Consider the following 13,105-nt stretch of genomic DNA (forward strand, 5'->3'; position numbering starts at 1 on the left):
AGAGGCAATTTACATCTGAGGAAATCAAAGTGATCCATAGTCATATGAAACCACTCCTTATTAGAGAAATGTAAATTAAAGCATCTCTAAGGTACCTCCTCACACCTCCCAGACTGGTCAATATGACCAAAAATGACAATGATCAATGTTGAAAGGAATGTAGGAAATCTGGGACACTAGTACATTTGGTGGAGCTGTGAACTCATCCAACCTTTCTGGAGAGCAATTTTGGATTATGGCCAAAGGGCAATAAAAATATGCCTACCCTTTGATCCAGTAATACCACTACTGGGTCTATACCCTGAAGAGATCATGAAAAAGGGTACAAACATAACTTGTACAAAAATATTCCTCGTATTCCTGTTTGTGGTGGCAAAAAAATTGGAAATTGAATGAATGCCCATCAATTAGCGAGTGGCTGAACAAATTGTGGTATATGTATGTTCAATTAGAAACCAGGAGGATGGGAAGTCAGAGAGGCCTGGAAGGATTTGCATGAACTGATGCTGAGTGAAATGAGCAGAACCAGAAGAACGTTGTACACCCTAACAGCAACATGGGGGTGATGATTAATCTTGATGGACTTGCTCATTTCATCAGTGTAATAACCAGGGACAATTTTGAGCTATCTGCAATAGAGAATACCATCTATAGCCAAATAAAGAATTGTGAAGTTTAAACAAAGACCAAATATTACTTTCAATTTAATTTTTTTCTTTTTTAATGTTAAAGAAAGATTTTTATTTATTTTGAATTTTACAATTTTTCTGCTAATTTTGCTTCCCTCCCCCCCACCCTAGAGAAGGCAGTCTACTAGTCTTTACATTGTTTCCATGGTATACAATGATCTAAGTTGAATGTGATGAGAGTGAAAAACATATCCTTAAGGAAGAAACATAAAGTATAAGAGAAAGCCAAATTACATAATAACTTTTTTTTAAATTAAAAGTAATAGTTTGGGTCCTTGTTCAAATTCCACAATTTGTTCAGCCATTCCCCAATTGATGGACATTCACTCAATTTCCACATCCCTTCCAACATTGATGATTATCCTTTCTGGGAGGTGTCAGGGGGTACCTCAGAGATGATTTCTTTTAAAGAAAGATTTTATTTATTTTGAGTTTTATAATTTCCCCCCCATTCTTACTTCCCTTCCCCCCACAGAAGGCTTATATTAATGTTTGCATTGGCTCCATGTTATACATTGATCTCAGTTGAATGTGATGACAGAAAAATCATATCATTAAGGAAGAAAAATAAAGTATGAGATAGTAAAATTACATAATAATATAACACTTTCCCCCCAATTTTACGGTAATAGTCTTTGGTCTTTTTTCAAAGTCCATAATTCTTTCTCTGGATACAGATGGTATTCTCCATTGCAGATAGCTCAAAATTGTCCCTGGTTGTTGCACTGAAGGGATGAGCAAGTCTATCAGGGTTGATCATCACCCCCATGTTGCTGTTGGGGTATACAATGTTTTTCTGGTTCTGCTTATCTCGTTCAGCATCATGCAAATCTTTCCAGGCTTCCCTGAATTCTCATCCCTCCTGGTTTCTAATAGAACAATAATTTTCCATGACATACATATGCCACAGCTTGTTAAACCATTTCCCAACTGAAGGAACATTCACTTAATTTCCAATTTTTTGCCACCACAAACAGGACTGCTATAAATATTTTTGTACAAGTGATGTTTTTACCATTATTCATAATCTCTTCAGGGTATACACCTAGTAGTGGTATTTCTGGGTCAAAGGGTATGCATATTTTTGTTGCCCTTTGGGCATAATTCCAAACTCCTCTCCAGAAAGGTTGGATGAGTTCACAGCTCCACCAACAATGTATTAGTGCCCCAGATCTCCCACATTCTTTCCAACATTGATCATTGTCCTTTCTGGTCATATTGGCCAGTGTAGGAGGTGTGAGGTGGTATCTCAGAAATGCTTTAATTTGCATTTCTCTAATAAGTAATGATTTGGAGTAATTTTTCAGATGACTTTGGATAGTTTTGATTTCCTCAGCTGTAAATTGCCTCTGCATATTCTTTCACCATTTCTCAATCTGAGAATGGCTTTTTTTTATAAACGACTCAGTTCTCTATATATTTTAGAAATGAGTCCTTTGTCAGAAATACTAGTTGTAAAATTTGTTTGCCAATTTACTACATTTCTTCTGATCTTGGTTACAGTGATTTTGTCTGTGCAATTCTATTTTGGGTTCTGACACTCCAGAATCCATTTAGAGATTTGATTAATGTTGTTTCTGAGAGAAACCCAGGAGAGCTTAAGGAAATTCCTGGCTTCTCTCAATCATTGGCTTTGTCCCTCTTTCCTTGCTACTTCTTTTTATATTCATTCTCTCGGCTGCAATTTCTTCTTCTTTTAAGTTAGAGATTTTAAAGAAATTCCTTCTTTGGAGTCTTAAAGATTTAACACTGAGATCCTATTCTGTGGATCATTTCACAATTACTAGATAGTCACCTGCAGTGTGTATTCTTTCTCTTGATTCCAGGTTGGATTTTGAATTAAGATGAATGATTCTGAAGATAGAAGCCATTCCTTTCTTTGTGTCTTTTTAAGGACTTCTTCAATGGATTTTTGTATTCCCCCCCCCATTTGAGCAATTCTGCTTTTTTTTAGGGAATTCTTCTCTTCAGTGGAATTTTTTTTGCCTCTTTTGTCATTGAGTCAATTCTGTTTTTAAAGATGTTATTTTCTTCAGTATTATTTTAATGTGTGTATGTGTCTCCTTTATCAAATTGCTGACTCTTTTTTCATAACTTTCTTGCTTAACTTTCTCTTCTTTTCCAAATTTTGTTCTACCTCTCTTATTTGATTTTTAAAATCCTTTTTGAGCTCTTCTGTGAATTGTCGATAGATTGCTACTCTATACAGTTTTTTTACTCTGAAGGTCTGGATGTAGTTCTTTTGATTTAGTTTTCTTCTGAGTTTTTCTTTTGATCTTCTCTACTAGCATAATAATTGGTTATGGTCAGATTCTTTTTTATTGTTTGCTCTTTTTTTCAATTTATTTCTTTACTTTTAACTTGATGTTGATGTTGGTTTCTGCTCTCATGGTGGGGGGGAATTGTAACCAGTTTCAGGTTTTTCACATTGTGGTATTTAAATAGTTCTTGGAATATGTAGGTGTTCCTTTCTTCCAAGATAGTATGATTTAAGAAAAGATATGGTCATTAATCCTGACCTGTACTTATTTCTGTGAGCAACAATAAACATCCTTTTCTGTCCTCAGACTGTGACCAATGCTTCCCCTATTCTGAAGCTGTATGGTATAGTGAGCTTGTTATCAGACTGGGATTGGGACCTAGAAATGAGTCTAGACAATGCAACAGAGTTCTGCACTGAGAACCAGAAAAGGGTACCCTATAATCTCCTTCTGACCAGTTGTCACTCCAATGACATCTATGGACTGAGACTTCTGAAGCTACTACTGTTGCCAACTGAAGCCATCCTCAAGACTCCATTAATAATCAAAAGGAACTGCCTATGTTCCAGACTCTCTGCTCTGAGCTTTACTAAATATTTTCTGATATCAGCCTGACAACTACCCTGGGAAGTAGGAGCTATTATTATTTATTTTTACAGTTGAGGAAACTAAGTCAGACAGAGATGAAATGATGTGTTGAAGTTATAAAACTAAAGACTCAGAAGCTCTATGAGAACTCAGGTATATCATGACTCCAGATCCAGAACTTGAAGCAATGTGCCTACAGGTACCCTTTCTTCTCTGGTGGTGATAGTAGTAGTAGTGGTATTAAAAGTAGTAATGGTGGTAGTGGTGGTAGCCATTGTCATTTTAAAGGTTGTGTCATAAACAGCACCTGGCATTATTCTCCCATTCATTCTGCCCAAAGGCCATCCAATAACTGATCCTCACAGTCACATGGAATCTCTTAGATACTGGGAATCTCATTTAGTATATCAAAAAAAATCTCCTCTTTCCCTTAGAAACCCTCTTGAGTTCTAAATATTCCTCCTACTATTGAGGACCCAACATTCTTTGCATTCATTGAGGTTACAGTCTCTGTATCATCCTCACCTCCTCATTGTCTCCCATCCCATAGACACAGAAAGTTACAATGCTGGAAGTTTCTGCCTCCAAAGATTTCCTACTTCCTAATTCTATCTGCCCCACGCCCCAAACTCAGGTAGCCCCTACCCTTACCCTCATCATCTCTACTGTGGAATAACTGCTATAGACTCTTACTGGTCTCCTCATGTCAAGCCCCTCCCCTCCAATCCTTCCTCCTCTCAGCTTCCAAAAGAGTTTTTCTGAAGAGTAAATTTGAGTATGCTATCCACTCCTCAAGAACCTTCAATGATTCTTTGATACTTGTAGTTTTGAATACCCTAGCTTCCCTCTTTTAACATCCTGCAAATCTGGTCCCAATCTTTTCCTTCCCTGCCCTCCCTTCCCCTCCCTTCCCTTCCTTCCCTAGCTCAATTTATGCTGGAGATAATCAGGACTTTTACCTACTGGACACAGGGAGAGAGAGAGAGAGAGAGAGACAGACAGAGAGAGAGAGAGAGAGAGAGAGAGAGAGAGAGAGAGAGAGAGAGAGAGAGAGAGACAAAGACACAGAGACACAGAGAGATAGAGGCAGAGACACAGAGAGACAAAGAAAGACAGAGAGACAGAGACACACACACACACACACACACACACACACAGAGAGAGAGAGAGAGAGAGAGAGAGAGAGAGAGAGAGAGAGAGAGAGAGAGAGAGAGAGAGAATAAAAAGAATGAGAGAGAACCCCAGCCTGGTACTTTTCAAGTCTCAGCCTGCTCCTGTTAAGCAGCCAGTACAAAGAAACTTTTCCCACCCAAGTGTGAGCAGGATCTGTTTCTTTGTCCTTTTCACTTAAAGACTAAGATTGTGAATTCTTGATTCTCCTCATGACCCAAGACAGGGGGAAAATTGAGGTCAAATGTTGCTACCTGCAAAGGGAAGCCCAGAGAAGCAGAGTTCTTGTGATCAATAGGGGCTTTGGACATGGAATTTGGTGAGACAGACAATATGACCACTGGGCTAAGCCATGACACTGAACTTCCTCTGCCTTCATCTCCCCAGAGCCTGAGGGGGCCTCGATGGGGAGAAAATATCCTCAGGTGTCATGTAAAGTGTCCTATGTAAATAAATTCTCATGGCATAGAATTAAATATAATTGTATAAAAAGCTCATCTCAGTATGAAGTGGTTTCATGGAATAAAGGGGCAGAATAACCTCTAATACTGAGGGAACCATATTGGTGGGCTTGAGCCAATGACAGAGAAACTGAACACCCCTAAGGCCCCTTAAGGAGGGCTGAAAGATAACAGACCTGTTCTTCATTGCTTACCTGGGTAGTCACTGTATTTCTGTCACAGTGATAGATAATGATAGACAGATAGAAATACTGACCCACAAAGTAGTTGTGAGACTCCAGTGAAATTCTGTATGGAAAGAACTTTACACTCTTTAAAGATCTGTGCTGATGTCAAGACTCTGAACATCTCTTCCATTTCTAGAGAGAACCCATGATCCAATAATGACCTACCTGCTACCTGAAGGTCAAAGCTGGCTTCACTGAAAAAGGGACCTGCCTGGAAATAGCAGGTGTACTGCCCAGCATCAGAGAGCTGGACCTGGTAGATGCTCACAGTCACCTTCCCCTCTGCCATATCCTGTCTCTGCATCTTTGTCTTCCCTTGGAATGCAGGGGCCTGAACATCCTCTACCTCCTGCCCCCTGCGGTATAGGTGTACAACCTCTGGACCTCTGATCCACTTCACAATCATTTCACTAGCATCCATCTTAGGGGAGATGTGACAGGAGAGGTGGATGTCATCCCCAACCCAGGCCTGGATGGGCTGGTCTAGAGGGCCATATACTGTGAATGTTCCTATGTGGAGAAATAGGGACAAAACAGAAGAGAATCAGATAACATTGGGCTCCATTAGTAATAGAAAGGAAATCATCATTTCTTAAGTGCCTCCTATGTTCCAAGCTTTCTGCTCTGGGCTTTAATCAGTATTTTCTGATTTCAGCCTGACTACAACCCTGGGAAGTAGGAGCTATTATTATTTATTTTTACAGATGAGGAAACTGAGTTGGCCAGAGGTGAAATGATGTGTTGAAGTTACAAAGCTGTAAAGAATCAGAGGCTCTATGAGAACTCAAGAGTATCATGACAGATTCCAGTGGAGTCATGATGGCTTCCAGAGCAGTGTCACTGCATCCCAAGACCATGAAGCTCTGAATGTGGTCCTGCCCAGGGGCTGCTCTGCCTGGAGCCCCAGAGGGAAAATTATTTTCCACAATGTGATAGGTCTGTGAGATGGAGATAAGACATACCCCCCTTTACTACCTTGGATAACCAAGGAGACAGGGCAGCTGGCTAGGGGCTGAAAGTTTGGGGTGGAAGCAGGAAGGTTACAGTTCCTATCAAAGGCACCATGGAGGGACCAACCTCTGCCCCATCACTGTGGTGCCTCTTACTGAAGAAAAAGTTTACTAAAGCCCAGGTTTCTGGGCTAGTGTGGAACTTGACTCATTTTGTGTCTGTGTTGCTGAGGGTTTAGGATTATGGAAATGTTGGGAGCTTCTGGATATTACTGTAGTGATGGAATCCTAGGTGACTGGACCTGGAAGGAAAGGATAGAGTTCAAATATTAACTCTGTTCTTGACTAGCTGTGTGACCTTGGACAAGTTCCTGGACTTCTCTGGACCTGTTTCTTCAGTAAAATAAGATGATTGATAATTGATCTCTGGGGTCTTTTTCCTGTTCTAAAACTATGATTCTATTTTGCATTTCTTCTGCTTGTATGTGTCACTGGGGAGAATACTCTGCAGCTTTTTGGGTACAGAGTCCAGAAAAAAAAGCTGATTTCTTTTCTTTGCTTTATTGAGCACTTGAAGATGCTTTCTGCTTTCCTAATTTCTTGGGTGGGTCTGGACCAGAAGTAATGAGAAACTTGAATCTCTAGGGGGCATTTGTTCTCACAAATTCCCTCATACAGAGGTCAAGAGGACATGATTTAATATCTCTTCCCTCCAGTTAGAATAAAAGTAACAAAGTCCTATGACTAATAAGAAGAATCCAAGGAAGTTCTCCACTGGATGTCAGAACATTGAGATTCATATTCATGTCCTAACTCTCCTGTGTCATGTTAAGTAAATCCCAAACTGTCCAAAGTTCAGTTGATGGTCTTATAAAATGGGGATCTGGGATTGAATCAGATGTTGTGTAAAGGCCATCCCAATTCTGATACTTTGTGACTCTCTGGTTCTCTTCTCTGTCCAGATAGGAGGCCAAGGAGATCTCTGTTGACCATAGATGATTCAGACTTTTATTCCTTGTGGATTTGCCTTTCAAAGACAGGTACATAGACACTCTGCTCCTATTAATTCTGCTCCTATAATTATATTAGTACCAATCAAAGTGGATCTTGGTAATAGAATTAAGTCTTTGTATCCTAACCTCCAAAGAAGTCTTGGAGAATTGCTGAGCTATGGTAAAAGTGGGTAGGAAAGGGGAGAAGGGTCTGAAAATGGGTTTTGACCATGAGGAATTTCAAATCTTCTAGTTGGGTAATTATCTGGACCCCAACATGCCCAAAAAGCATTGGACCAAGACATTAAAAATAATCCATTTTAAATTGTGCTATCTTTTGTTGATTGCCTGATTAGATGCGGTGGCTCAAGAACTCTGGTCAAAGAGAATCAAGTAACTTGGAGTTACAAAATTCCTTGGAATTCCCATCAGCTCCTTCATTGTGAGTTTATTTCCTAAAAATCATCTTGGGGTATGCCCAACACTCTGTACAAGTTCTGTGTGGAGAATTCTGGGTTTCAAAAGTTCCACTAATTCCCAAAACCTTCTTTGATTGACATGCAAATGGGTCAAGTTAGAGAGCAAGAAATAAAGCCAGGTGACTCAGGCAGCACCCACATTAGTGGGACTTTGAGTCCCAAAATCCTGCAAATGGATCCTATGGAGTTTTTTGTATCGATACACACACACACACACACATACACACACACACACACATAATCATACACATGTGTATATGTATTTACCAATCACAAAACATAGATTCTAAATGAATTACATCCTAGATTGGCAAAAAATTCTCTGGTTTTCTATTATGAATAATTAATATGACTTCTGTTGTAGATAAAAGATTAATTTAAATTACCAACTTGAAATGGATCCTCAGAGATAATTGAAAGTCTCCCATATTGCTCTCATAGACCCTTTATATTTTATATAAGAATGTCAAAAATTTACTCCTCTCTTCAAGAGTTGAACTGAATAATGATTCAGTTTCCTACCTTTCTGAAAAGTTTGAATCCCTATTATAAGAGGGCCTTCTCCTCAAACATGTCTCCTTCCTTCTGGAATCAGTAACAAGGGGACTGAACTGAATGAGATCCTTCTTATGCAACAGTCCTATGATTGTTATGTATGATATGATAGTATGATAGATATTGATGGAGGTGCCATGGAGGGGAACAGTGATCCTTAGATCAGAGACCATGCCTTAGTTAAACTTTGGTAACACTGATTATTGTTAGGATTCTGTGTTCAATAGGGACTAAATAAGTATTTCTTAAATTGATGATTTAATTGAATTTCAATATCATTGTGTAGTGATATGAGGAAAAAGTAAACTTACCTGAGCTAAGAATACAAAAAATAACAAGGATGAGGCATATGAGGCATAAAGGTTGAGAAAAGACACTGTAGGAAGCTGGCCAGGAATTCCAGTTTTTGGTCCACATTATTGTGTTCCTTCACAGGAACACAATCGTAGAGATGCTAAGAATAAGCAAAGGATGTTGTAAGTGAAGAATAGGAGAGCAGAGTTTGGAATCATTCCCAGTGACCCCTTAATCCTAAGAATCAGTACTGTTGTCTCAAATTTGTGCAACAACCACACATTAAAGACATAGAAACTGTGATCCAGTTCATGTGCCTCCCACCTCATCTCCTCCTCCTCTCACAGATCTCATAGATCAGGTCTTGGCTGGGTCAAAGGGTGTGCACAGGTTTGTAGACCTTTGGGTATAGTTCCCAATTGTTGTCCAGAATGGTTGGGTCAGTTCAAACTCTAACAACACATTAGTGCACCTATTTCCCCCCAGCAAATTCAGTCTCATTTTCTAAATCTTTGTGAAAGGGTTCATTGGAGGAGCTGGGCTACACTGTTTCCTGTTTCTTTGCCATGTTGCCTCAACCCCTCAGGATTCTAATCTTGAGTGTCTTTATTTACAAACTGATCCATTTCTGAACTGAATTTTTGGGGTTCACTCTGAGGATTTTAAAAGGGGAATTATTATTAAATTCTGACAAAATATCTATACAGAATGGGAGTAATTAACCAGTAACCAGAAGAGAATATTATACAAAATGTCAGCAAATTCAGCCTTGCTAAATGGACTGAGCCCAGCCAGTGCAAAGTCAAGTTTTGAGAGCTTGCTTAAGTTTGGAACTATGGTCATTGTGGGAACGAATCAAGTTGTTTCCAAAGGATGAGAGAGAGGACATTGCCAGAATCTTATGGATGTCTGTGAGGATAATACATTACAAAAGCCAAGATGTCTAGTCTTTGTGGAAAGTGAAAGATGCCAGTTGGTTTACAAAAGGGGAGAGTAGACAAAAGGAAAGGTGATTAAAGGAATCACTTTGCATTCTCCTTTGCACCTGCTGAAGGAGATTACAGTTCACTCCCCTTGAATGTATCAAGTAGATTGTGACCCTGAGCAAAGATTATCACAAAGCAGGAGGAAAAAGCTTTTAAACCTGCAAATAAGACCCAGTCTTGCCAACATTCAGGGCCATCTTTTCCTAAGAAAGGAGCTCCATCTTTGCAAAGATGTATCAATAAAAGATATTTTAATCACTCCAGACTAAGTGTTTATAATGATGAACCACTGATAACAATTTGGGCTCTCATTCAGGGAAACAATAATGTAAATCTCCCAGAAGAACAGGAGAAGATAGCATGCACAAACTGCTTGACGTTAAGCACATATCTTGGTGTTCTCTTCTGAGAAATACCTCAGAGATTTCCAGGAAGACAGACCCGGACTCTGAGTCTAATGATTAAAATATCTGGGGGGTATAAGAATCATGGTAAAGGAATGATCTTTGGGCTAGTGAACTGTGGTATTCAGAACTGTCCTGACTCTGGCTCAGAAGTCCTCCAGGCTGAAGATTTGTCCCAAAGGAGAGACCAGAGGATCAGTCTAAATGGGAAGGGGGAGTCAGGGTCCCCCTTCAGGAATTCCCCAAAACTCCAAGCCCACCATGGGAGAAGTCGATTGGATCCTGGTATGGTAGGTGTGAGTGTGTGTGTGTGTGTGTGTGTGTGTGTGTGTGTGTGTGTGTGTTCCTGTGGTTGTGTTTGAATAGTATATTCTGTCTTGTTTGTCACTAACTGTGTTCTAAGTTGGCTGGGTTAGTCCTGGTCATGAGGTTTTTCTGGTTCTGGGTACTCAGCTTAAGTTTTAAACTGTGGTGGGGACTAAGTGGTGAGCAGAGCCATTTTGGGAGGTACAGTCTGCAGAGTCCTGCTCCTCTATCGTGGATCTCAGCCCTTCCCTTACAGAGCCTGTAATAGTGGCACTGGTGTATGGAGCTGGAGATGGTGGGGGACAGAGGGGGTATGAGCTCTTAATGAGAAAAAGCTGTGGGGGAAGTCTAAAAGAGAAAGAATTATAGATGATTAAGAACGAGGAGTTATGGGAGGGAAGATTTCTTATTCTCATGCTGTCTCTGGGTTGTGGTGGAGAGGGAGCTGTGCATGTTGGGGTTTGATCCCATTCCCCATCGAATTAAGACTGTAACTCTACAAAGAGTTCAGCTGGAGGAGTATTAGGGTGGGCAGGAAACTTCAAGTGCTTAGCCTTAAGGGGGAAAGCAACCCACAGGTGGGGTGTGTGATAGAGAAAAAGAAAATATCTTCCATTTTTAAGGTTGATCCATTCCTGAACTGAATTTTTGGGGTTCACTCTGAGGATTTTAAAAGGGGAATTATTGTTAAATTCTGACAAAATATCTATACACAGTGGGAGTAATTAAGCATAATAGATTGTTAAATTGGTTTTATCTAAAGTATCCCTATGTAAATTAAGGTGGAAGTGTGAGTTTATTTCTCATGCCATAGAAAACAGGTTGAGTAAATCTTGGGACTTTGATGAGTTTTATTGAAATAGATTTGGAAGTTTTGTATTTATGGAATGTGAAAAAATATATAATAATTATGTTAGGATTATTTTCTGATTTGGAAAAGAAAAAAAATGTTTTGTATAAAGGCTTTTATGTAATGTCTTATTAAATTTTCACAAGTGTGAGTGATTTGTTATAATGTGTGGATTCTCTATACAAGGTACTCTAAAGCTTTTATTAAACTAAACTTTTGGAAGTCTAAAATTATATTGTTGATAGCAAACTGATTGAACTGAGATTTCATCTAATGATTTAGTCCTTTGCTGTCAGATTAACCATGGCATAAATAAGAATTACATTGGGGGGTTTTAAATTATCATATGTATGAAATTGAATTTTGTTTTAAGGGAATAAGATGTTAGTATAAGAATTTTATGTTCAATGTAAGTTAATAATTGTTTGTTTAATTTTAAAGAAGTCAAGATTGGGGACTTCTTACCTCATGGTAACTGCAGACTGCTGATATGGGGAGTTCTGAAGTATGACTGGGCAATCAACAATTGTGTGGCTCTCCTGTAAGGTTACCTATTGATGAGTAAGATGTGTTAATCAGCTATGTAAATATATTTTTGTAACTGCAAAGAGATTATACTCATAATTATTTGGTTACCTATTATAATGTTAAAGCCTAGAATTAACATTTGATTCCTTTGAGGGAGTAATATCCAGACTTATGGGCCTGCTACCTGGGCACAGGACAGGAAATAGAAGTATGGAACCTCAATTAATATTCTGATTAGATTCCAAGCTGTAGTGAAAATAATTATCAATTACACAGCTAGGGCCTTGGACTTGCTGGCTGACTAAGCCATGTAAACAAGAAATACAAGATTCGTATTTGAGTGAAGAAGGAGGAGTTTGTGGTAAGTTGTACCTATCAAGTTGCTGCCTAAAGATATATTACAATAGGTAAATGATAAAGAAAATAAGTAGGGACTTCAAAAAGTTAACACATGTTCCAATTCAAACCTGGACAAGTACATTATTAGGAAACTCAAGCAAAAACAGGAGAAAGTAAAAAATCTTGATAGAAAAAGTTAGTAGTGGGGGGGGGGGGCGTGTGGAGCCAAGATGGAAGCATGAAGGCAGGAATTCCCAGAAACTCATTCCCCAAAAAACTCCAAAAGCCATCAAATTATGACTCTAGCCAAAATTTAGAGGGGCAGAACCCACAGAAAGACTGAGTTATACAATTTCCCAGTCCAAGACAACTTAGAAGTTCTGCAGAAAAGGTCTGTTTCACCAGAACCGGGTGTTGGAAAAAGCAGTGGTCACAGTGCAGTGCAGCACATCCCAGGCATCACTGGGAACAGCCTGAAGGGACAGTGAGAGAACTCTGTTGCACCAGAATGTGTGCAGAGTAAGCACTGACTTCAGAGCAGCCCTGAGGTGAGAACCCGCAGTGGGAATCAGGGAAGCCAGTCTGCACCTCCAGAATGCAACCCACAGAGGGAATTGGGGTCTGGGAAGACTGCTCTCCCTGAGGCAGGACTCTGCTGTTTGCCCATACTCAGATCCAGGTTGCAGTTTGGGCCCCCATACTACCATAGCTGAATAGGGACTCTCCTCACAGCTCCAGGGCAGAGGGGAGTGCCTGTGGTGGTCCACATATCAAAGCACAGGCAAGAGGGCAGTGAGAGCCTCTCATAAGACCTTGGAGGAATTAAGATCCCAGTGAGGTGGCCAACCCCCCCTCCCCCAAAAGCTTTGGAAGTATGGTAAATCAGTCATAGGCTGGAGAAATGAGTAAACAAAAGAAAAAGAAGAATCTGACCATAGAAAATTACTTTGGTCCCATGGAAGATTCAGAAGATGACAAAATTGAAGCTTCTGTATCAAAAACCTCTAAGAGAAATAGAAAATGGGC

General features: G+C 39.6%; 1 protein-coding gene across 4 annotated transcripts in view; it reads right to left on the bottom strand.

Moving 5' to 3' along the window:
- LOC141508552 (butyrophilin-like protein 2) overlaps positions 1-13,105 on the bottom strand; it is a 53,609-nt gene that overhangs the window by 22,039 nt on the left and 18,465 nt on the right. For 3 of the 4 annotated variants that reach the window (XM_074217287.1, XM_074217284.1, XM_074217285.1), the window contains 3 exons: positions 11,678-11,763; positions 8,684-8,826; positions 5,562-5,906 (listed from right to left, as the gene is read on the bottom strand). In XM_074217287.1, coding sequence (XP_074073388.1) covers positions 5,562-5,906; positions 8,684-8,789 — 451 coding nt within the window. In that variant the 5' untranslated portion in view covers positions 8,790-8,826; positions 11,678-11,763. The remainder of the gene's footprint in view (positions 1-5,561; positions 5,907-8,683; positions 8,827-11,677; positions 11,764-13,105) is intronic. The other variant, XM_074217286.1, reaches the window with a different exon arrangement.

This window comes from Macrotis lagotis, chromosome 1 (genome assembly GCF_037893015.1).
Source record: "Macrotis lagotis isolate mMagLag1 chromosome 1, bilby.v1.9.chrom.fasta, whole genome shotgun sequence".
Taxonomy (NCBI): domain Eukaryota; kingdom Metazoa; phylum Chordata; class Mammalia; order Peramelemorphia; family Peramelidae; genus Macrotis; species Macrotis lagotis.